We start from the raw sequence: 25,544 nt of genomic DNA on the forward strand, positions 1-25,544 counted from the left end.
TCGTTACCGGCAAGTCTCTTTACTCGTTCCGTAATACATCATCCCGCAACTAACTCATTAGTTACAATGCTTGCAAGGCTTATAGTGATGTGCATTACTGAGTGGGCCCAGAGATACCTCTCCGACAATCGAAGTGACAAATCCTAATCTCGAAATACGCCAACCCAACAAGTACCTTCAGAGACACCTGTAGAGCACCTTTATAATCACCCAGTTATGTTGTGACGTTTGGTAGCACACAAAGTGTTCCTCCGGTAAACGGGAGTTGCATAATCTCATAGTCATAGGAACATGTATAAGTCATGAAGAAAGCAATAGCAGAATACTAAACGATCGTGTGCTAAGCTAACGGAATGGGTCAAGTCAATCACATCATTCTCCTAATGATGTGATCCCGTTAATCAAATGACAACTCATGTCTATGGCTAGGAAACATAACCATCTTTAATTAACGAGCTAGTCAAGTAGAGGCATACTAGTGACACTCTGTTTGTCTATGTATTCACACATGTATCATGTTTCCGGTTAATACAATTCTAGCATGAATAATAAACATTTATCATGAAATAAGGAAATAAATAATAACTTTATTATTGCCTCTAGGGCATATTTCCTCCAGTTCCCTCCATGGAGAAGATGATCGAACAATGCAGAAGGAAGGGTGAAGGCAAATGGAGGGAGGAAGAGCGTGCGACAGCAGTTCCAAATCGAGAGGGAAAGGCGAAGAGGCGGTGGACGGTTGCCACGGTACAAGAAGAGGCTAGTGGGGAGCGAACGGTTGCCACAGAGGTCACACACTGACGACAAGGCCGAGTGAACCGCATGCCGTATATCGCACACACCTTGATCTGGTTGACCATTTCTTTTGCGTTGCCTAATCACAAACAGTTCATCCGAGTGAACCGTATGCTGTACATCGCACACACCTTCATCTGGCTGCCCGTTTCTTTTGTGTTGCCTAATAACAAACAGTTCGTCCGAGTGAACCGTATGCCTTATATCGCACACACCTTCATCTGGCTGCCCGTTTCTTTTGTTCCTCCTCATCGCAAACAGTTAGTTGAACTGAACCGTATGCCCTGCATCGCACACGCAACTAAAATCCGAACCGTGTTTGATGCATCCGTCATCACAAACATTTTGCACCTTTTTTGACGGTTTTTTTACACCACCGTTTGCGATTATTGCATCGCACACAGTTTCGTCGAAGGGTCTTTGATCGTAGTGTCGCGTTAGCAGCATCCTGCAGTAGTGCTAGTTGAGGCTTACTAGGGACATGGTGTTTTGTCTATGTATCCACACATGTATCAAGTTTCCGGGTAATACAATTCTAGCATGAATAATAAATATTTATCATGATATAAGGAAATATAAAATAACAACTTTATTATTGCCTCTAGGGCATATTTCCTTCAGTCTCCCACTTGCACTAGAGTCAATAATCTAGTTCACATCGCCATGTGACCAACACTCAAAGGGTTTACTAGAGTCAATAATCTAGTTCACATCGCTATGTGATTAACACCCAAAGAGTACTAAGGTGTGATCATGTTTTGCTTGTGAGAGAAGTTTTAGTCAACGGGTCTGCCACATTCAGATCTGTATGTATTTTGCAAAATTCTATGTCTACAATGCTCTGCACGGAGCTACTCTAGCTTATTGCTCCCACTTTCAATATGTATCCAGATCGAGACTCAGAGTCATCCAGACCGGTGTCAAAACTTGCATCGACATAACTCTTTACGACGCCTCCATAACCGAGAAATATTTCCTTAGTCCTCTAAGGATAATTTTGACCGTTGTCCAGTGATCTACTCCTGGATCACTATTGTACCCCCTTGCCAAACTCATGGTAAGGTACACAATAGGTCTGGTACACAGCATGGCATACTTTATAGAACCTATGGCTGAGGCATAGGGAATGACTTTCATTCTCTCTCTCTATCTTATGACGTGGTCAGGCTTTGAGTCTTACTCAACTTCACACCTTACAATACAGGCAAGAACTCCTTTGTCCGATCCATTTTGAACTCCTGCAAAATCTTGTCAAGGTATGTACTCATTGTAAAATCTTATCAAGCGTCTTGATCTATCTTTATAGATCTTGATGCCTATTATATAAGCAGCTTCACCGAGGTCTTTCATTGAAAAATTATTATTTCAAGTATCCTTTTATGCTATCCAGAAATTCTATATCATTTCGAATCAACAATATGTCATCCACATATAATATCAGAAATGCTACAGAGCTCCCACTCACTTTCTTGTAAATACAGGCTTCACCATAAGTCTGTATAAAACCGTATGCTTTGATCACCTTATCAAAGCGTATATTCCAACTCCGAGATTCTTGCACCAGTCCATAGATGGATCGCTGGAGTTTGCACACTTTGTTAGCACCTTTAAGATCGACAAAACCTTTTGGTTGCATCATATACAACTCTTCTTTAAGAAATCCATTAAGGAATGCAGTTTTGACATCCATTTGCCAGATTTCATAAAATGTGGCAATTTCTAACATGATTCGGACAGACTTAAGCATCGCTATGAGTGAGATAATCTCATCGTAGTCAACACCTTGAACTTGTCGAAAAACCTTTTCGAGACAAGTCGAGCTTTGTAGATAGTAACACTAACATCGACGTATGTCTTCCTCTTGAAGATCCATTTATTCTCAATGGCTTGCCGATCATCAGGCAAGTCCACCAAAGTCCACACTTTGTTCTCATACATGGATCCTACCTCAGATTTCATGGCCTCAAGACATTTATCGGAATCTGGGCTCATCATAGCTTCTTCATAGTTCGTAGGTTCGCCATGGTCTAATAACATGACTTCCAGAATAAGATTACCGTACCACTCTAGTGCGGATCATGCTCTGGTTGACCTACGAGGTTCAGTAGTAACTTGATCTGAAGTTTCATGATCATCATCATTAGTTTCCTCTCTAGTTGGTGTAGGCATCACTGGAACGGTTTTCTATGATGAGCTACTTTTCAATTCGAGAGACGGTACAATTACCTCATCAAGTTCTACTTTCCTCCCATTCACTTCTTTCGAGAGAAACCCTTCTCTAGAAAGGATCCATTCTTAACAACAAAGATCTTGCCTTTGGATCTGTGGTAGAAGGTGTACCCAACAGTTTTTTTGGGTATCCTATGAAGACACACTTCTCCGATTTGGGTTTGACCTTATCAGGCTGAAGCTTTTTCACATAAGCATCGCAACCCCAAACTTTAAGAAACGACAACTTAGGTTTCTTGCCAAACCATAGTTCATACGGTGTCATCTCAACGGATTTAGACGGTGCCCTATTTAACGTGAATGCAACTGTCTCTAATGCATAACCCCAAAACGATAGTGGTAAATCGGTAAGAGACATCATAGATCGCACCATATCTAATAAAGTACGGTTACGATGTTCGGACACACCATTACGCTGTGGTGTTCCACGTGGCTTGAGTTGTGAAACTATTCCACATTGTTTTAAATGAAGGCCAAACTCGTAACTCAAATATTCGCCTCCGTGATCAGATCGTAGAAACTTTATTTTCTTGTTATGATGATTCTCTACATCACTTTGAAATTCTTTGAACTTTTCAAATGTTTCAGACTTGTGTTTCATCAAATAGATATACCCATATCTGCTTAAATCATCTGTGAAGATCAGAGAATGACGAACCCGCCGCGAGCCTCAACACTCATCGGACCGCATACATCGGTATGTATTATTTCCAATAAGTCATTAGCTCGCTCCATTGTTCCGGAGAACGGAGTTTTAGTCATCTTGCCCATGAGGCATGGTTCGCAAGTATCAAATGATTCATAATCAAGTGATTCCAAAAGCCCATCTGCATGGAGTTTCTTCATGCACTTTACACCAATATGACCTAAATGGCAGTGCCACAAATATGTCGCACTATAATTATCAACTTTGCATCTTTTGGCATCAATATTATGAATATGTGTATGACTATGATCGAGATTCAATAAACCATTAACATTGGGTGTATGACCATAGAAAGTTTTATTCATGTAAACAGAACAACAATTATTCTCTGACTTAAATGAATAACCGTATTGTAAAAAACATGATCTAATCATATTCATGCTCAACGCAAACACCAAATAACATTTATTTAGGTTCAATACTAATCCCGAATGTAGAGTGAGTGTGCGATGTTGATCATATCAACCTTGTAATCAATTCCAACATTCATCGTCACCTCTCCCTTAACTAGTCTATGTTTATTCTGCAACTCCTGTTTCGAGTTACTAATCTTAGCAACTGAACTGGTATTAAATACCCAGGGGTTATTACGAACACTAGTAAAGTACAATCAATAACATGTATATCAAATATACTTTTGTTCACTTTGCCATTCTTCTTATCCGCCAAGTATTTGGGGTAGTTCCGGTTCCAGTGACCATTTCCTTTGCAGTTGAAGCACTCAGTTTCAGGCTTGGGTCTAGCTTTAGGCTTCTTCACGCGAGTGGCAACTTGCTTGCCATTCTTCTTGAAGTTCCCTTTTATTTTCCCTTTGCCCTTTTTCTTGAAACTAGTGGTCTTGTTAACCATCAACACTTGATGCTCTTTCTTGATTTCTACCTTCCCCAATTTCAGCATCGCGAAGAGCTCGGGAATTATTTTTGTCATCCCTTGCATAATATAGTTCATCACGAAGTTCTAGTAGCTTGGTGATAGTGACAAGAGAACTCTGTCAATCACTATCTTATCTGGAAGATTAACTCCCACTTGATTCAAGCGATTGTAGTACCTAGACATTCTGAGTACATGCTCACTGGCTGAGCTATTCTCCTCCATCTTGCAGGCAAAGTACTTGTCAGAGGTCTCATACCTCTCGACATGGGCATGAGTCTGAAATACCAATTTCAGCTCTTGGAACATCTCATATGCTCCGTGGCGTTCAAAACATTTTTGAAGTCCCGGTTCTAAGCCATAAAGCATGGCGCACTAAACTATCAAGTAGTCATCATACCGAGCTTGTCAAACGTTCATAACGTCTACATCAGCTCTTGCAACAGGTCTGTCGCCTAGCGGTGCATCAAGGACATAATTCTTCTGTGCAGCAATGAGGATAATCCTCAGATCACGGACCCAGTCCGCATCATTGCTACTATCATCTTTCAACTTAGTTTTCTCTAGGAACATATCAAAAACATAGGGGAGCTACAACGCGAGCTATTGATCTACAACATAATTTGCAAATACTATCAGGACTAAGTTCATGATAAATTAAAGTTCAATTAATCAAATTACTTAAGAACTCCCACTTAGATAGACATCCCTCAAGTCATGTAAATGATACGTGATCCAAATCAACTAAACCATGTCCGATCATCACATGAGATGGAGTAGTCATCAATGGTGAACATCTCTATGTTGATCATATCTACTATATGATTCACGTTCGACCTTTCGGTCTCCAGTGTTCCGAGGCCATGTCTGTACATGTCAGGCTCGTCAAGTTTAACCCGAGTATTCCGCATGTGCAAACTGTCTTGCACCCGTTGTATGTGGACGTAGAGTCTATCACACCCGATTATCATGTGGTGTCTCAACACGATGAACTGTCGCAACGGTGCATACTCAGGGAGAACACTTATACCTTAAAATTTAGTGAAGGGATCATCTTATAATGCTACCGCTGTACTAAGCAAAATAAGATGCATAAAAGATAAACATCACATGCAATCAAAATATGTTGACATGATATGGCCATCATCGTCTTGTGCTTTTGATCTCCATCTCCAAAGCATTGTTATGATCTCCATCGTCACTGGCTTGACACCTTGATCTCCATCGTAGCGTCATGGTCGTCTCGCCAACTATTGATTCTACAACTATCGCTAACGCATAGTGATAAAGTAAAGCAATTACATGGCATTTGCATTTCATACAATAAAGAGACAACCATAAGGCTCCTGCCGGTTGCCCAGTAACTTTTACAAAACATGATCATCTCATACAATAAGGTATATCACATCATGTCTTGACCATATCACATCACAACATGCCCTGCAAAAACAAGTTAGACGTCCTCTACTTTTTTGTTGCAAGTTTTACGTGGCTGCTACGGGCTTCTAGCAAGAACCGTTCTTACCTACGCATCAAAACCACAACGGTGATTTATCAAGTTTTCTGTTTTAACCTCCAACAAAGACCGGCCGCAGTCAAATTCGATTCAACTAAAGTTGGAGAAACAGACACCCGCCAGCCACCTTTGTGCAAAACTAGTTGCATGTCTGTCGGTGGAACCGGTCTCATGAACGTGGTCATGTAAGGTTGGTATGGGCCGCTTCATCCAACAATACCGCCGGATCAAAATAAGAAAATGGTGGTAAGCAGTATGACGATCACCGCCCACAACTCTTTGTGTTCTACTCATGCATATCATCTACGCATAGACCTGGCTCGGATACCACTGTTGGGAAACATAGCATACAATTTCAAAAAAAAAATCCTACGCTCACGCAAGATCTATTTAGGAGATGCATAGCAACGAGAGGGGAGAGTGTGTCTACGTACCCTCGTAGACCGTAAGTGGAAGCGTTTCACAACGCAGTTGATGTAGTTGAACTTTCTTCGCGCTCCACCGATCGAGTACCAAACGTACGACACCTCCGAGTTCTGCACACGTTCAGCTCGGTGACATCCCTCGCCTTCTTGATCCAGCAAGGTGCCGAGGTAGTAAATGAGTTCCGTCAGCACGACGGCGTGGTGATGGTGATGATGAAGTGATCTCCGCAGGGCTTCGCCTAAGCACTATGAAAATATGACCGAGGTGGTAAACAGTGGAGAAGGGCGCCGCATACGGCTAGGCAATTGTCTGGTGTGTGCTAGGCGCCCCTCTCCTCATATATATAGGTGGGAGGGAGGGATGAGCAGCCATAGGAGGCGCCCAAGTAGGAGGAGTCCTACTTGGAGTCCCTCCCAAGCCGCGCGCCCCCCTGCCATATATAACCGAGGGGAAGGAAAGGGGGGAGAGGGAAGGAAGTAGGAATCCTAATCCACACTTTCCTTACCCTTCCCTCTTTCCTTCTCCTCCTCATAGGGCTGGCCTCTATAGGGGCGCACCAGGGCTGGTGTGTTCCCTCACTTGGCCCATAAGGCCATTATCTTTGCCGTGGGTGCCCGAAACTCCTTTCCGGTGACCCGATAAGTACCTGGTACCCTCCGGAACACTTCCGGTGTCCGAATACTATCGCCCTATATATCAATCTTTACCTATTGACCATTTCGAGACTCCTCGTCATGTCCGTGATCTCATTCGGGACTCCGAACAACATTCGGTTACCAAATCACATAACTCATATAATACTAAGTCATCGAACGTTAAGCGTGCGGGCCCTACGGGTTCGAGAACTATGTAGACATGACCGAGACACCTCTCTGGTCAATAACAAATAGAGGAACCTAGATGCTCATATTGGCTCCTACATATTCTACAAAGATCTTTATCGGTCGAACCGCTATGACAACATACGTTATTCCCTTTGTCATCGGTATGTTACTTGCCCGAGATTCGATCGTCAGTATCTTCATACCTAGTTCAATCTCATTACCGGAAAGTCTCTTTACTCGTTCCGTAATACATCATCCCGCAACTAACTCATTAGTCACTTTGCTTGCAAGGCTTCTTATGATGTGCATTACCGAGAGGGCTCAGAGATACCTCTCCGATACTCGGAGTGACAAATCCTAATATCGATCTATGCCAACCCAACAAACACCTTCGGAGATACGTGTAGAGCATCTTTATAATCACCCAGTTACGTTGTGACGTTTGATAGCACACAAGGTATTCTTCCGGTATCCGGAAGTTGCATAATCTCATAGTCGAATATGTATTTGACATGAAGAAAGCAATAGCAATAAAACTGAACAGTCAATATGCTAAGCTAACGGATGGGTCTTGTCCATCACATCATTCTCCTAATGATGTGATCCCGTTCATCAAATAACAACACATGTCTATGGTTAGGAAACTTAACCATCTTTGATTAACGAGCTAGTCTAGTAGAGGCTTATTAGGGACACGGTGTTTTGTCTATGTATCCACAAATGTATCAAGTTTTCGGTTAATACAGTTCTAGCATGAATAATAAACATTTATCATGATATATGGAAATATAAAATAACAACTTTATTATTGCCTCTAGGGCATATTTCCTTCACCTTCGTCTTCTCGTGGCCTCTAGAAACTTCCAGGGTCTCTTATTGCCAGAAAAAAAATCTTCAAAACTTTCGTGGCATTTGGACTTCATTTGGTACTGATATTCTATAAACTCAAAACCAAGCAAAAAAACAGCAACCGGCACTGGGCACTAAGTTAATAGGTTAGTCCCAAAAGATATATAAAGTTGCTTGTAAATGTATATAAAACATCCAAGATTGATAATATAATAGCATGAAACAATAAAAAATTATAAATACGTTGGAGACGTATCTCTTGGCCCCACCCGAGCCGCCTCTGCCGCCTCGCGCTCTGACTGCCCAATGGCAAGCCGGAGCGCCTTCGCGTTCTTCCGACGTAGGCGGCGAGCGTCCGTTTCCGCCGTCATCAGCGACCAACGGTAGACCCAAACGAGGAGCCGCTCGTCCTCGTCGAGCTTCGCCGGCAGCCCGCGACAGCGACGCGCGGACTGCTCTGCGTCCCTCTCCCTTGCTTGCTGCCTTTCACGGCAGGCGGCGCGCGCCTCCAATTCCGGAGTGCGCTTGCGGGCCGGCGGAGCGGGCACTAACACCCAACGCTGCCCCGCGCGGAGCAGTGGCCGGCAGGGGAAGGGGTCGGCGCGGGGCGGGGCTGATTGTGCTGCCCTAGGGGAGCTGCGCGCGACCCTAGAGGGGTCAGCTCCGGCATCTGCACTGCGCTGGCACTGGAGCGGTGACGGTGCAGATCCGAAGCTGCCCCCGGTGTTCACCTCCGACCGGTCCAACGCAATCCGGAGGGCCAACTCCTCGTCAGCGTCGAGGTCGGAGCCGGAGTGGCTGCCGGAGCTCAACATGTCACCGGATTGGATTGGAATCGAGGAGAGAGAGAGATGACGAAATGAGAGAGAGGACAGTGAAGTGGGCGCTAGGGTTCAAAGAGGGGACGGATTGTTTTTTTGTGGGGACGCCGTGGGGTTGATGGTGGGTCGGGCTGACGTGCCCTGGCGGGACCGGACCGTCCCATATCAGCCGTACATTTGGGCTGCATATGAGGATCAAACACGAACGGCCTGAACGTTTGAGGCCGGTTTGAGACGCCAGGCTGGATCGGTTTTTTGTGACCGATATTGACCGGAACGTCCGCTCGGCGTTTGAGACGGTTTGAGGCGCACGCTGTAGATGCTCTCATATGTTATCAATGGGCAGTGCGGTGTTAGCAGCAGTCAATGAGAAAACCATTCTGATTTTTTTTTTGGGGATTCTCAATTCTTGTTTGGAGTAAAACCATTCCTAACGTTGTCTGCTGTGCTAGTGCAGATACATCGAACCTAGCCCTGGTTGCCTGGTTAAGACGAATGTAACCACTGTGCTAGTACTCTTAGTTCTAGATACATCCATTTCTGAGACAAGTAATTTCGAACGGAGGGAGTAGCATGTATACTAACGTGTGTGGTCGAACCTAGACTTGCTTCCTGTGCTTTGTGCTTTACCGCCGGGTCCCTTTCCACGCTCCTGGGCGAATGACATTTGTATGGCTTTTTTCATGCCGGTATTGGAATAGCAAATATACTGAACGTCGACCCGACGTAAACGCGATTGGCACCGTTTCGAACGAGGCAGGCCCAACACACCTCAACGCCGCCGTGTTAGAAAAAACGCACTTCCACTGAATTTATGTGCTGGTGAACGGCGCGCGTTGTAGAGGGCTCTGTCTGAAAATGCAGCCTTTTTTTCACCCCAATTGCTTGGGAACGTCAACCGAGAGGGAGCTTCCAGCGAACGTTTTCCTTGGCTCATTCACTAGGGGGCAGGCAGGACGAACCCCCTCGATTCACCCAAAAGGCAAAGTTAACTGTTTTTATTTAATATTATAATGTTTTATTGCGGGGGATATTTAATATTATAATATTGCCATGCTAAACTTTAAAACTGTCATCCTCTAGATAAGAAATGACATGAAAAAACAAAAGCACATAAATTATAAATAAATGATATGCTTTGAGAATGTGAAAATTTACCATGCTACTTTATCAAACGGCCATCCTCTAGATAAAAAAGGTTTATCTAGATAAGCCCCAATAAAAACTGTCATGTCATTAGAAATAAAAATGCATCCTCTTTATAATAAAAATGCCATCCTATTAATAATAAAAATGCCATGCGCTTAGTAATAAAAATGACACGCCATTAATTAAAACTAAGAATAACATCTCTCAATAATCAATTGCCATCCTCTGAATAACAAAAATTACCATCCTCTTAAAATAAAAACACCATGTTAATAATAGTAATAATATGCCATGGTATAAATAAGAAAACCGCCATGTCAGAAAGTAAAAAAAATCAGAATTCTTGGATGAATTAAGAAACAAATTAGCTTCGGGAAGTTCACAACCCTCCCTCCCGCCTCCTCGGTCCAGTGGCAATGCACGTTTTGCGCCAAGATACGTGCAGCGGGGAAGGCGTTCGTTGGGATTGGCCTCCTAGCCGAAGTTCGCCAGATAATAATTTCTTTTCTTTTTTGCAAAAGAAAACGAAGGGTATTTGACTTGTATAGTTTACGATTTAAGACCTTTCGGGATCAAGCTGAGCCGAGCCGAGTAGATGCTGAATTGTACTGTATTTTGTCAAAAGTAATCTATATCAATTCAATTTTGAGCTAAAATGGTCTACGTAGGTTTGAAGCGTGCTCGCCGAGATCTGCTCAAGGGCCGTATCTGGCCGGGGCCACTCGCGTGCTGAGCAAGGAAGATCGAGTGTATCTGTACTGTTTTATTTTTGTGCGAAATGAGAGTGCATCTGTACTCTGTCCAGATCAAACGCCTTCGCCCTGAACATACCTGAAAACACAAGCAGGTTCATCCACATAATCAAGAACTCGAACCACATGCACAAAAAGGGAAAATGAGATCTCTCTTTAATTTAATACACAAACGCATGGATCATGGGCGGATCGGACGCCCAAGTTTTGGGCAGAGCGAGCCCTCATTAGTCAATGCACGTACACCTCATCTTCCGTACTTTTCAATCCACAAAAGAAAAAGATCTCATCTCTCCTCAATAAACAAACAAAAAGAACAATCTCCGAAATAAAAAATAAATAATAATAATAAAATAGCAACGGGACCCCTTTGCACTGATGACGCCAGTGAGAACGAACGTTCGCAGGCGGCCAGCCAGCGCGATGCGATCGGAGCACACAAAGTCGTCGCCCGGACCCCGCGACCCGGTCCGAGCCCACGAGCCCAAGCGGGCCGCCACTGGCGCGTGGCCGGGGCCCGCGGGCGCGCGCACCGGCCCCGTCCGGTATCCCATCCAGGTGCGTCCCCCCGTCCGCATTCCATTCCCCGGCCGCACCACCACATCACCAACCCGTCCCCGTCCCTTCCATCGCCTGGCCCTCGTCGATACAACCAAGCCAATCAAACCCCCCCTTGCCTTCCTCCCTCCTCCTCCTCCTCCACTCCGTCTCATCAGATTCCAAACACCGCGTCCGTCGTGAGCGCCGCGTGCCCGCGGGATCCCCAAACCCCGACCCCCGATCCCCGAGCCGGCCCATGCTTCCCTCCGCCGCTGCCCCGCCCACCCCCGCCGCCGCTCGTCTCCGCCGCTGTTGTAGCCCCCGCGCCCCGTGCTGTTGTTGCTGGTGCTGTTCCTGAGCTGTGTGTGATTGGCTAGGGTTGCGGTTTCCCGTGAGGTGATTTGGGGAGAATTTTGGAGGAAGGCATGGATCTCTCGCGGCCAGAGTCGTCGGACCTCTCGCTCGGGCTCCACCCGCACGCGCACGCCAACGCCCACGCGCGCGTGCACGCGCGCCCCGCCACGCCGCTGCGGCTGTTCGACGACTCGGACGACGTCAAGACGGAGGGCAGCGTCGGGGGCGGCGGCGACGGCGAGGACGGGGACGACGAGGGCGCCGACCAGCACTTCTCGCTCCTCGGCCACTCGCTCTGCGTCAAGCGCCCGCGCCGCGGGCTCTACGGCGGCGGCGGGGGAGGGGAGACCTCCTCCTGCTCGTCCTCGTCCGCGGCGGCCCTGCGCCCCGCCAAGCGCCAGGCGTCGGGCGCGGATCTGGAGGCGCGGCGCGGCGCGGTCCGCGCGTGGGGGAACCAGCCGCTCGCGGAGGCCGACCCGGATGTGCACGCGCTCATGGAGCGCGAGAGGGAGCGCCAGGTGCGCGGCATCGAGCTCATCGCCTCGGAGAACTTCGTCTGCCGCGCCGTGCTCGACGCCCTCGGCAGCCACCTCACCAACAAGTACTCCGAGGGGCACCCGGGCGCTCGGTACTACGGCGGGAACCAGCACATCGACGCCATCGAGCGCCTCTGCCACGAGCGCGCCTGCACCGCCTTCGGCCTCGACCCCGCCTGCTGGGGTGTCAATGTCCAGCCCTACTCATGCACCTCCGCAAACCTGGCTGTCTACACAGGGCTTCTCCTACCCAATGACCGTATCATGGGCCTTGAGCCGCCGTCTGGTGGCCATGTCAGCCACGGATACTACACGCCTAGTGGTAAGAAGGTGTCTGGCGCCTCGATATTCTTTGAAAGCTTGTCATACAAGGTGAATCCACAGACTGGCTATATTGATTATGACAAGCTTGAGGACCGGGCAATGGATTTCCACCCCAAGATTCTTATCTGTGGTGGGAGTTCCTACCCCAGGGAATGGGACTTTGCACGGATGAGGCTGATAGCTGATAAGTGTGGTGCAGTGCTCATGTGCGACATGGCGCATATTAGCGGACTTGTTGCAGCAAAGGTACATTGACTTCTGTTAAGGCAATTTTGTTTAATTATCTCACGGTTACAGTTTGATTGCATATTGTGTTCTGAATGTGTAGTAGGTACCTCTCACAATAGCTATAGCTGGGAAAACTAGTTGTGATTCTGCAATTGCATTACCTTGTGCTGTTTGTCCGTATGGCAAAGCTATTGCTTATCTTTGTGCTTTGATAATGTCCTATTTCAAAGATTATCCCCTCGTTTCTGTTATCCTTTATTTGTAGTCCAGTGAACATATATAGTGATTACATTGATTAGATTTTGACGGCAATCCTGAAACTATTTAGCTATGGGCTTATCATTACTGAGTTTGAACATAATTTTTTGCGGCAAGATGCGAGGTAGTATTGTTTGTTATGTTTGCATGTCCACTTGTCCAGTTTAGATCAGCTAACATTTGAATTTGTTTGGCCAAAGCATTACCTCAAATTGAAGGATGCTTTTTGTAGGGCCTTTGTTCTTGATTGGTTTGGTTTGTGCAAATTCAGGAATGATGATGTAAATTAATTGAAATGACGAGGATGTAATTAGTAGGCCTTTGGAGCTGTCTGTCATGGTGATTCATGCTTGACATATTGTTTTTCATGACATCATTGTAACTTAGTCTAAGGCTGTATCAGTGCAAAATCACCTGTTCCATATAGCACTTCTGTTACAACAAAAGTGACAAGCATATTTTCTGCTGTGCCATCTCATTCATGATTGCATCATTTCTTAATTGGCTGGTATCTGATGGTTATACAAATACTATGAGGCAATTCTTCTTATGGAGCATATATGATTTGATATTATCATTAGAATAGACCATAGAAACCTTCCCCTTGAGTTGTATAAGAACACCATTAAAACTTATTTTCAGCCTGAAAGAACTCAGTTCCTTAGTGATAAATGTTCATATTGATTAGCATGCTACTTGTTCGTTTTCTTGGTGATGTAGTCATGCTGAACTAAGCCATTAGAACATTTATTCTTGCTCCCGTGCTGTTTGTTGCACTTTTATGTTATCTATGAACACTCAAACCTTCTGAAAGATTGTCTGAATTGCTTCTACTGCTTAATCTAGGTATTAGTTCCACTATTTTGATGTTCACACCATCAAAAGAAAAAAGTTCCCGTGTTGCGGTTTTTTGAACCTTGTCACACTTTGCTAGCTAAGCATTACTGCCTGCTGATAGCTGTTTCTTATTATTGCTTTCGCAGGAATGTCGCAGTCCATTCGACTACTGTGACGTTGTTACATCAACTACTCACAAGAACCTAAGGGGTCCTAGAGGTGGAATAATATTTTTCAGGAAAGGGAAGAATATGAGGAAGCGAGGTGGATCTTTTTCTCAAGGGGATGAAAATGATTATGATTTTGAGGATAAGATAAATTTCGCTGTATTCCCTTCACTGCAAGGAGGGCCGCATAATAACCATATTGCTGCTTTAGCGATAACGCTGAAGCAAGTTGCGACGCCTGAATATAAAGCATACATTCAACAAGTTAAGAAAAATGCTCAAGCTTTGGCATCGGCCTTGCTCAGAAGAAAATGCAGATTGGTTACTGGTGGCACTGATAATCACTTGGTGCTTTGGGACCTCAGAACTTTTGGCTTGACCGGTATAATTCTATCTTCCAATTTGCAGCGTACTTGTTTTCTGACTTTATCATTGCAATGTATCAAGTATTCCCTTAATTATCTTCTAAGAAGATGCAAATTCGGTTTCATATTGACTAATGGACACAAAGTCAGAAAGTAAAATGGTTATGTGGCTTGCAGTTCAGCAAATATTCAAATAATATTGTATGTTAGGCATCACTTTTAGTTTTTCAAAGTAATGCATAATTCTTCTTCTCTTGTAAAAGTTTTCTGTGAAGTGGTGATGCATGTGGCTTATAAAGTTGTCCTCCATCATTTTGACAGGGAAGAACTTTGAGAAGGTCTGTGAGCTGTGCCACATCTCTATAAACAAGACACCGATATATGGGGACAATGGCTCAATATCTCCCGGTGGCGTGCGTATTGGTTAGTTCTTATAACATGTCATTTTGTTTACTGTCTTCTGTTTGTGTATGTGAACAGAAAGTAAGTAGTATTTGCCTGCTGCTTATCATCATGGTGCTGTATGATGCAGGAACACCTGCAATGACTACTAGAGGTTGCCTTGAAGATGACTTCGAGGTGATTGCAGACTTCCTCATCAGGGCGACACAGATAGCTGGCAGTGTTCTGAAACAACACGGAAAAGTGCAGAAGGAATTTCTAAGAGGCCTGGAGAACAATAAGGACATTATAGAGCTCGGTAACCAGGTCGAGGCTTTCGCATCACAGTTTGCGATGCCAGGTTTTGATGTATGACTGTGCATATATATCACATCTTCTTGGGGATTGTCCAGATTTATCAGCAAATAGCAACTATTTTGTTATCAGGCTGTTCACACAAAACTGGAAGTTGTTGCTCTCAACAGCAACAGTGTAGGAAACGATTTTTTTAGTTGGAAATTGGTTTTGACTCTTTGACTCTCAAGCAATCATGTACAGGTCTATACCCTAAAGTCCTTTTATGATTTATGTATGTAGTAAATCTTCACGTAATGAGTTCTTATATGATATGATTTGCTGAGCTTTTATACTAGGGTGAGACTTCTTCTGGATCCTTTTGAGTGTTTCAAGTTTGAACTTTGTAGATGAAAGGTTATTTAGCGAGCCTGTGTCGTTTTATACTGGGTGTTCTATCTTCTGGAACTATGAGTGTTTTAACTTAATTAACTGTCAGTTGTTCGTGGATGGAAGGTTATTTAGCGAGCCTGTGTTGTTTTATACTGGGTGTGCTATCTTCTGGTACCATTTGAGTGTTTTAACTTAAATGTCAGCTGTTCGTCGATGAAAGGTCATTTAGCGATTGTTTTATATCGTGTGTGCTATCTGCTGGAACCATTTGAGTGTTTTTAACTTAACCATCAGCTGAGTGTTTTAACTTAACCGTCAGCTCTTCGTGGATGAAAGGTTATTTTGGGAGCTTTTTTACTTTGTTGTTCAATGATTTACCGAGAGCTTTCTTATGCTAACATTTTGCTCGTAAAAGCTTATAATTAGGACGTATACTTGTCGGGTTTTTGGAACCTGTTGTGTTCTCGGCTCAGAGTCTGGACTGAATGAGCCAAAAATATTTTAGCTCGTTTAACTACGCGAAGAACCTTGCATGCAAGGAGGGCCACCGGAGGCGAAGGCAGCTGCGGAGGCGGCTGATCCTGAGGTGCCCTTCGTTCCCGCTGCCGAGGACATGGACTTCGCCGTGACAGCCACCAATCTAGAGGTTGTGCCCGCGGGGATGAGCAACTTGTCGGCGGAGCCCGACTCTATTCCGCCCTCCCAGTGGCCGGGCATCCTGGATTTGAGCTTCTCGCAAGCCATCCCAGACGCGTCCATGATTGCGGACTCGCCGCAGCTGCAAATGCGTCGTCGGTCAGTGCTGGCTCTGAGCATGCCCGCAACATGTTGGTCGGAACGCCCGACCAAGACTCAATACATGAATTTGCGTTGTATGATCGTCCTGTATGGATTCCCATGGATTGGATTTGGGTATTGAGATATGGAGAGTATGGAGAGTATGGTAGTGGATGCGGAGAAATGGGGTTCGACCTGTCAGGCGCAGCCCGTGGACGTACAGGGGCTCACATTTGCTACTTCCAGTAATAGACGCTGTCCCTCTTTTACAAAACGTTTTACTGTCCACCAACAGCAGCGACACTACTAGCAAGCCAACTGGTACTTCCTTGAGTGCGCATGGTTCGCCATGTCAGCTCGAATCAGAAAGGAGATTCAAGTTTGACCTATGAGACGAATATATATCAAAATAATTTGCTGTTGCCGAGCCTCCACTACTCTCTCCCAGAGAAACCATCATGAAAACATGGTCGTCGTCGCCCGCAGCCCATCCTAGCTGGTACGGCACGGTAGGCAACGCTCTAATTCCAGCTGCAGCTTAGGGGCGGTCCCGTCTCGCTATTAGGCCTAGCGTCATCATCTCGTGTCTTGACTGGTGCCCCCAGAGTCGAGCATGATGGTACGCCCCTTTCTGGCCATGATTTGGTAGCAATCGCGTCGGCCAGTCGCTTTGTCGCGGATCCATGGGCACCGCATCCATCCATCGTCTGCTCCTCCGTCCCCTTTTCCCCCGCTGAAATGATGCTCGATCAAGCAAGCAACGCGACGGGAGCGGGAAGGAAGAAGGGGTCCTGTCCTCTGCGAGCTTCGCGTTGAATGCGCGGCAGAAAGCAGTGCAGCAGCTTCCAGCTGCCCTTCCACAGACGCTTTAATTGCCTCGACGGTGTGTCTGTCGAGCCAGACAAACACCATAGGCCAGCCAGCCGGAGCCCGGAGCGATGAGTCAGAGATGTTCACATCGTAGTGGAGAGTCCTTGATGATGATGGAGTGAGCTCGCCACCACCACAGCTTAAACAACTCCCGTCACCACTAGCCCGTGCTTGTTCACTGGGAGATCAGGATAATTACAATTCAGGGAGGGATAGAAAGAGCCATTTTGGCGTTTCATATATAGCGACTTTGCTTTCGTGCCTTTCTAATAAAGGATACTCTACTCTACTTGCATAGCGTGAAATGGAAAGTGAGAATGCACGGTAGTAGCTTTGGCTTTTGTCGGCAACGGATGCCACGCATGAGGAGGTTAATTAACGAGGCTCTGCCGCCATTAGTGGCAAACACACTGAGTTGGTGAGATGTGACTTGACACACACCTGATCGAGGTTGGCAAGGCAGCACCATCACCTCACTGATCAGCATACGTCCATCGATTAGGGCCCTCACTAGGCTGAACTGAAGCCAGTTGTGGTTAAGCTTGCTAGTGCTTGCAGTATGAACATGAGACATTAACATCATGAGGCCAGCCACATTAGTCTCCAACCAGCAGTAGCTTCTCGTTGTGGTTAAGTTTTGCTACTACTTGTGGTATGAACATGAGACATTAACATCCTATAGCCGGATTAGTCTCCATTTGTTTGGTAGACGTAGCTTTCGTGCAGATGCCCCATGCTTCCTTGGAGCCGAAGCTGTGAGGCTCAAGGCGGGAACACGCTTGAAGCCGAAGCCGCAGGCGAGGAGAAGTTGTTGGGTTCAAAAGTGCAAAGAGTGAGAACAAAAGTTCACCTATATTCTCTTGCCCTTGCCCTTGCCCTTGTGACAGACACAGACGCCACCGGTGCTCTCTCCGTTTGAAATTACTTGTTTCGAAAATGAATGTATCTAGAACTAAAATACGTCTAGATATATCCATTTCTGCGACCGAACGTTCGGAGGGAGTAGCTAGCAGGCGAGCAAACAAAAAGCAGCCTTTCGTGGCGCAACTGCCTGTGCCGCCCCTGCAACAACGAAACAAAGATCGATCTCTTTCCCTCTCGCTCAACCCGAGCTGCCTCCCTCCCCTGCACACACAAACAGTACAAACAAGCCTTTTCTTGCGACCATCTCTTCTCTCAAGTCTCAACCCCATCATGTCTCTGGTAGTGGTACGTATACTCTACTTGCATGGCAGAGAGAGACACTCAGACACACACAGCATAGCACGCACGTACGTACAGGGTACAGCAGCAGCGAGTGAGCCAGCAAGAAAGGAAGTAGCAGAGCAACAACATGATGACCTGACCAAAACGCTGCGACACTCCACTCCACTCCACTCTCCGATCCCAGACCGGCACTGCCACTGCAAAAGACGCCTACGACTACGTACTGCCGCCACTTATGGGTCGGAGCAGCATTGCTTTACTTGTACACCACCACCACGCGTTGCCGCCAGGCAAGCAGGCGACAGGAACCACCATCGTCGTTTCATCGATCGGGTCGGACGGTCGATCGGTACGGTCAGTGGCTGCAGAGGTCGGAGAGCTCCTTGCGGCCCTCCACAATGTCGTCCAGGAAGTCGTCCAGCTGGCACGCCAGCCCGTCCGTGCCGGCGCGGAGCACCTCCAGCCACGCCTTCAGCTCCCCGGCCTTGCCCTTCACGGCCCCGTCGCGGTCGCCGCACTTGCCGCCGCCGGACGCCGCCGCGCGCTCCACCTCCTCCCGCGCCGCCTCCGCCGCCGCGCGCGCGCGCCGCAGCTCCTGCATCCTGATCATCCCCGGCGCGCCGTCGCCCGCGGCCTCCTCCGCCATCCGCTTCTGCAGCGTCGCGATGGAGGACATGAACCCGTCGTCGTTGCTGCTGCTGTTGTCGTCCGCGCCGTCGGAGGACGAGCGCGGGGACCCCGCGACGGCGCCGCCGGCCAGGATGAGCAGGAGGAGGGAGCTGGCGTTGTGCAGCGCGTAGAGCAGCCCGCGGAAGCCGTTGAAGCCGCTGAGCCTGGCGTCCGCCGCGCGCCGCTCGTCCAGCTGCAGGGACAGCGGCGCGATCCTCGACTCGGACAGCGCCCGGTTCTCCTCCTCCGCCGCCATGGCCTCCCTCCTCGACGCCGAGATCGCCCGCATCACCTGGTGCCGCCAATGCACGATCAGAACGGAAGAGTTCAAGAAACAGATCAAAAATAAGAAGACAGAGGACTGAATCGCACAGTGCAGAAAGAAGCTCGAGAGAGAAGAAAAAAAGGCGGCGACATGATCACTATTCTTTTCTTCGAAAGAGAGATCATGATTGCTGCCTGTTGGAATAAAGCGAAGAAGCGGCTGGGACCAACCTGGCGAGTGGAGAGGGGGGAGGGGTCCTGGAGCCAGTCGTCGAGGGCGGCGGCGGCGCAGGACGCGGCGGCGCAGTAGCGCTCGACGGCGGCGAGGCCGAGCTTGACGGCGAGGCAGGCGTCCCAGAGGCGGGCCGTCTCGTCCATGTACTCGTCCAGCCACCGGCCGCCGGGCGGCAGGTGGAGCTGGCCGACGAGCACCATGAGCTGCGAGTGCAGGCCCCTGAGCAGCGCCGCCGCACGCAGCAGCGCCGGCAGCGAGGACAGCCCGCCCGCGCCGCTCAGGTCGTCCAGCCCCCGCGCCAGGGTCGCGAAGAAGGCGTTCACCATGGCTCTGCTCTACAGTCCGTCCGCAGCGGTACTGTGCGGTGCCGGTGAGGTCGGGATCGAGCTGGAAGCCGACGGCGCGCGGGCAGCAATATATATAGCGTGGGCTGGGGCGTGGGCGGGCGGTGCAGGAGCAAGAAGACGAGGGAGGACAGGAGAAGGGGGTCGGAGTGGGAGAGGAGGGCGAGAGCTGGGGACACGACGACACGATCGGGGTGGGGGAGTGGAGTGCAATGATGGGTGTCTACAGGAGGGGGAGAAGGGCGATGATGAGGTTGGGGTGAGGCAGCGCCATGGCTGCCCTGCCCGCTTTGCTGGGTCGTGTGTCCTCTGCTCTCTCTCGCGCGCGCTCGGCTTGTATGCCCTGTCCCGTTGTCCGTGCGGGAGCGGGCAGGCCTTGTGTGTGCGGGTGGGCGTGCTGGTGGCCTCTGCTTTGCTGGGTTTCCGGAAGGAGTTGAACATGGTGTGGTATGGTTGGGAAATGGCTTTTTACACCACTGTTTCCTTGTCCGCCTAGATTAAGCAGCGAGGGTACTGCTATTTTTTGGGGCTTCTCTTCGGGAAAAACTCAAGAAATGTCGCCTCAATTCTAGATCGTGGCCAGCGGCCAAATGCGGGAGCGTTTGCTCGGGAGGTTTAGTACATCAGTCGATTTACTTTTTCTCGCAATTAAGTCTTGACGTGCTCCATGAACAAATCTAATATAGGACTACTTGGACAAATGTAAAAGGCCAAATCCAAACTTGTAAATTGACTCGCAAAAAAAAAATGATTTTTTTGCTACATAAATACGAAGATGTGCCTTTTTATGTGCAATTTTGGGCTTCAAGATGTACCGCTAAGAAATCACACAATTCTAAGCCTAAAATTGCTCAAAATTATTTGCAATTTTATGCTTCATTTCTAGGAACCAAAATTATATAAAATAATTACACGTGATTTCTGGCTCAAAATATGCAAACTATCAAATCTCACATTTGTAATCGAAGTCACAAAAATTTGTATTTTTGAACAAAATATGCACACAAATGGTTGGGCATTCGAAGCCCTTATAGATTACTCAAAGCATCAATGTGCAATTTCAGGCGCCCCTCTCACACACCACCAGGCCCCAAATTGCACATTCCAAAACCAAAAATGAATGATAATTTTCCGTTTGAAGATTTTAAAAGTGGAAAGTATCAAATTGCACAGTTCTAAACCCATAATTGCATAAAAAGCAAACTGTGTGCAATTTCAGAAATGTGTGGTTACACAATTACAAGATTTAAACTTGCGTTAAATATAGGTTTCAGATAGTGTACCTACCTAGTTTCACATTTGTAGTAAATTGAAAAAGAATTCATATTTTTAATCCTAACTATAGAAAATATAGGTTTCTGTTTAGGGAGACCTGAAGAAATGATGTCTCAATGCTAAATTGTGGCCAAGATTCAAATTTGGAGCGTTCGCTCAGGAAGTTGAGTACATCATGCGATTCACTTTTCATCACAATTAAGTCTTGTTGTGCTACCTAAACACATCTAATACTTAGAAAAATGTAAAAGCCAGATACAAAAAAACCTCATAAATTGTTTTTTTCCGCATAAGTAAAAATTCGTACCTTTCCAATGTGCAGTTTTAGGCTTCAAAGTGCAATTACATGTAAGTTCACAGTTTTAAACATGAAGTTGCACTTTTTTTTTTCAATTTCACTTCACTTCTAAATTCCAAAATTTGCATTTCAGGCTCATAGTATTTAAACTACCAAATTTCACGTTAGTAAACCCTAAATTGCAAACAAATAAATATATTATGTTTGGGCGTTCCTAACACTAAGATTACACAAAGCAATAATGTCCTATTTCTGGCTTTAAAAATGTGCAAACACCCCAAATTGCACATTATAAACCCAAATTTGCACAAAAAAGATATTTTTGCAATTTCAAGCTTTAGCAATCTCGGTCAAATATTGAGTGGCAATCCTAACGAATCTATTGTTTATTTTCCCAGAGAAATTATGCTGGTCCGACTTATTCCATTCGAGATTTGGTTTTGAACAATCCATTCGGGATATTTGTTTTCTCTTCACATAATTCATGTTGGTCCTAACTTAATCCATTCAACATATGAAAGATTTGGACGCCTCCTAAATGCAAGTTCTTCGCATGGCTTGTAATCAACAATAATATTTGAACGGCTGACAAACTTCTAATTCATGGGTGGCCTAACCTCCACTTACGCCCCCTTTACAAGTAGCTCAAAGAATTGGCGGCACATCTTCTTTTTCAATGTCGTTACACTATCTGAGTTTGGGGCATGATCAAAAATTGGCTCGGCCTCCATGATGGGCACCCTTTCGATTGGGGTGACGCGAGTACTGTCAAAGTGTGGTGGAGCCGCAACGCTTCCAGGAAGACCTAAATCGTGAAGGTCGCGTATTTTCGTGATGTTGCTTATTTCTTGGGCGTTGTGGAAGAGGAATGCACTTGTCTTTTGCAACATTGCCATTCCGGTTGGGGTCATTGTCGGTAGGATCAAAGAGGAGATATTACTTTGGGGCCTTGCAGGGCATTGCATTTGTGTAATGTAATGCGGCGAGAGTGATTGTTGTAATTTTTATCCTTGGGTCTTGATATCCAAACCTTGTATATTAACAATTAAAAAAGGCAAATATTTTCCCTGGTTTCAAAAAAAGAAGGTGTACCTTTTTTGTGCAATTTTGGGCATCATGTTGTACCACTAAGCAATCACATAGTTCAAAACTTAAAATTGCACAAAAATATTTGCAGATTAGGCTTCATTTGAAAGTAAAGTTATATAAATTATTACATGCGATTTCTAGCTCAAAATATGTAAACTACCGAATTTCACTTTTGTAACCATAAATCACAAACAAACAAAATGTGTAATTTTGAACTATGAAATATGCAAACAATATGGTTGGGCATTCCTAACCCTTAGATTACGCAAAGCAACAATGTGCAATTTCAAGCCTTAGCCCCCCCCCCCCCCCCCCCCCCCCGCCCGCCCAATTGCACATTCTAAACCCAACGTCACACAAAAAATGATGATGTGCAATTTCAAGCTTTAATATGTGGAAAGTACCCAATTGCACAGTTCTAAATCTACAATATCATAAAAACAATGTACAGTTTTAAAATTGAAACTGTGTGGACTACACCATTACAAGATTCAAAATTATGTTAAAATATAGGTTTCAGAAAGTGTAGTTACTTAATCTCACATTTGTAATTAGTCGTAAAAGGATTCCTATTTGTAATCCTAAAGGTGAAAATAATTAACATGAACAACTACATAGTAACCGGAAAATAATACAAACCCATTAGTGTACGTATCAAACAAATAATCAAAACCTTTTTTTTTAAGAAAGGGATTTCTTCCCGGCGTAGAGGTTCACAAACTAGCACAAAAGAGCAGCAGTACTCAAAACCCTTGCACATACAAATGTAAAATTTAATTTCTTTATAAATTTTAAATACACCAAAGCATACTAGTTTTTTCTTGGCAGTGAGCTAGTCTAGGAAGACTCGGGCCATGAGTTTTAACCCTCCATGAAGCACAAATATCTTTTACTTTTTTACAAAAGCACAAAACTCGGATCAAGGGTCCACAGAAAATACTTGTCCTTCGCGTTTTACCAATCTCGGTCGAATATAGAGTAGCTATCCTAAACGAATACATAGTTTTTGTCCCTGGAGAAATTATATTGGTCCTGACTTATTCCATTCAAGATTTGTAATGATCCAATTGGCATATTTGATTTCGCTCTCACGTAATTTACGCTGGTCCTGAGTTTGCTGTGCACATTCTAAACCAATTTTTTTGATTATTTGCAATTTCAAGCTTTAAAATGTGGAAAATATCCAATTGCACATTTCTAAATCCAGAAAGTGTACCTTTCAAGTCGCACATTTGTAATTAGTCGTAAAAGGATTCATATTTGTAATCCTAAAGGTGAAAATAATTAACATGAGCAACTGCCTACTAAACGGAAAATAATGCAAAACTCATTAGTGTACATATAACAAATAATCACCCCCCTCCCACAACCAACACAAAAGAGCAGCAATAATCGAAACCCTTGCACATACAAATGCAAAATTTACTTTCTCTATAAATTTTAAATACACCAAAGTATACTAGTTTTTTTTAGTGAACTAGTCTAGGAAGACTCATGCCATGAGTTTCAACCCTCCATGAAGCACAAACATCCTTTACTTTTGTATTTACGAAAGCACAAAACTCACGCTAATCTCCATGCAGGATAGAGGGTCCACATAAAATATTAATCTTTCGCGTTTTACCAATCTCGGTCAAATATAGAGTGGCTATCCTAAACGAATCCATAGTTATTTTCCAATAGAGAAATTATGCGGGTCCTGACTTATTCCATTCGAGATTTTTAACGATCCAATCGGGATATTTGATTTCGCTCTCGCGTAATTTATGCTCTTGGTCCTGAGTTATTCCATTCGGGTCTGAGATATTTGTACACCGTAAATCAACAGAAAACCATTGCCTAGACCAGTCATGAATCCGGGGTTAAATTATGCCCTGCCATCGGATATTTATAAGTACCATCAATCTCATCAGCTTACCCGAAACCCCAAGCTTTGTTCCATGGGTTATTCGATTCTATCTAACACACACACACGCCTTGCTTTCCCCTCCTCCTTTTATTTCCTTTCCAACTCACAGATGCAATTCCTATCCTGCCAGCGCCACTACCACAAATGCTCCCACGGGTCTCTTGCTTCAGAATCTAGCTCAGCCATGAGAAATTCATCACGTAACCATTGACCCGCCCGACAACTAGGCGTTTCCGCTGCGATTCAGTCAAAACTACAGGGGAAGGGTGAAACACACCCCGGAATCTGGCTCATTAACCATGCAAAAATCACTGCGTGACCCTTGACCCGACAGCTAGGCGTTGTGCTCGTCGGCGACGGTTTCGGTCGGTGGTAATTTTTTTGCGCGTAGGGCGTGGGAGGGACGATCCGATCGCCCGACATGTACGAGGCTTGGACTGCATGGTGCCGGTCTGTCTGCCTGAGAGGCGAATTAGGTTGTTGGGATGAGTCTCGCCTCTGCGCTTTATGTCCTGGTCTTGTTTAACGCGACGGAACATCTAATCTGCCTTAATTAGGTTCGTGCACGTTAGAGTGCGGAAACAGGTGGACAATGGGAAGAACGAAGCAGTCGACACGATGATGCGCGGCAGCCATGGCTGGCAGCAGGCCCTGAGATAATGGACAGTATTTCGAGGGTTCTGTCCGGGTCGCCAAGAGAGAGTATCCGATGGAGACAGATGAAAACCACGTCAAAATTCAGTTGTAAAGTTTTTTTGCAAATTTCTTGGAAGAAAAATACGGATTGTCTTTTGTTTTGTGGAAAAATCACGCTATGTCAAAAATGTAAAAATCTAAGTTCAAACACAACCAAACAGTAATTTTCGCTATTAATTGTTGAATTTGTGTTTTTTTTCATACCTCGTGAATGAATTGGTGTTCCAACTTAAAATTTCCCACGCTAATAGAGCATCAACATCTTAACACAGTGTATTTTTTTGAGAATTTTTGAAAA

The 25,544-nt window shown here is 45.7% G+C and overlaps 2 protein-coding genes across 2 annotated transcripts; one reads left to right on the forward strand and one right to left on the reverse strand.

The window, feature by feature from the left end:
* The first annotated feature begins 11,547 nt into the window (after window positions 1–11,547).
* LOC109786470 (serine hydroxymethyltransferase 7) lies at window positions 11,548–15,579 on the forward strand. The gene is made up of 4 exons (XM_020345044.4): window positions 11,548–12,937; window positions 14,161–14,563; window positions 14,868–14,969; window positions 15,079–15,579. Exons 1-4 carry the CDS (start codon window positions 11,903–11,905, stop codon window positions 15,300–15,302), a joined length of 1,764 nt encoding a protein of 587 aa, XP_020200633.1. The 5' UTR covers window positions 11,548–11,902; the 3' UTR covers window positions 15,303–15,579.
* Window positions 15,580–18,414: 2,835 nt separating this feature from the next.
* LOC109786469 (uncharacterized) lies at window positions 18,415–20,402 on the reverse strand. The gene is made up of 2 exons (XM_020345043.4): window positions 19,632–20,402; window positions 18,415–19,428 (listed from the first exon to the last, which is right to left on the reverse strand). Exons 1-2 carry the CDS (start codon window positions 19,959–19,961, stop codon window positions 18,823–18,825), a joined length of 936 nt encoding a protein of 311 aa, XP_020200632.1. The 5' UTR covers window positions 19,962–20,402; the 3' UTR covers window positions 18,415–18,822.
* Window positions 20,403–25,544: the final 5,142 nt, after the last annotated feature.

The sequence above is a fragment of the Aegilops tauschii genome, chromosome 3, assembly GCF_002575655.3.
Source record: "Aegilops tauschii subsp. strangulata cultivar AL8/78 chromosome 3, Aet v6.0, whole genome shotgun sequence".
NCBI lineage: Eukaryota > Viridiplantae > Streptophyta > Magnoliopsida > Poales > Poaceae > Aegilops > Aegilops tauschii.

Bases quoted from the DNA above. Each gene is read 5' to 3' on its own strand.
- LOC109786470 (XM_020345044.4), top strand. From the start codon at position 11,903: ATGGATCTCTCGCGGCCAGAGTCGTCGGACCTCTCGCTCGGGCTCCAC. The intron at 14,564-14,867 runs GTATAATTCTAT...TCATTTTGACAG, and splicing joins CAGAACTTTTGGCTTGACCG to GGAAGAACTTTGAGAAGGTC. The intron at 14,970-15,078 runs GTTAGTTCTTAT...TGTATGATGCAG, and splicing joins TCCCGGTGGCGTGCGTATTG to GAACACCTGCAATGACTACT.
- LOC109786469 (XM_020345043.4), bottom strand. From the start codon at position 19,961: ATGGTGAACGCCTTCTTCGCGACCCTGGCGCGGGGGCTGGACGACCTG. The intron at 19,429-19,631 runs GTTGGTCCCAGC...TGGCGGCACCAG, and splicing joins CCCCCCTCTCCACTCGCCAG to GTGATGCGGGCGATCTCGGC.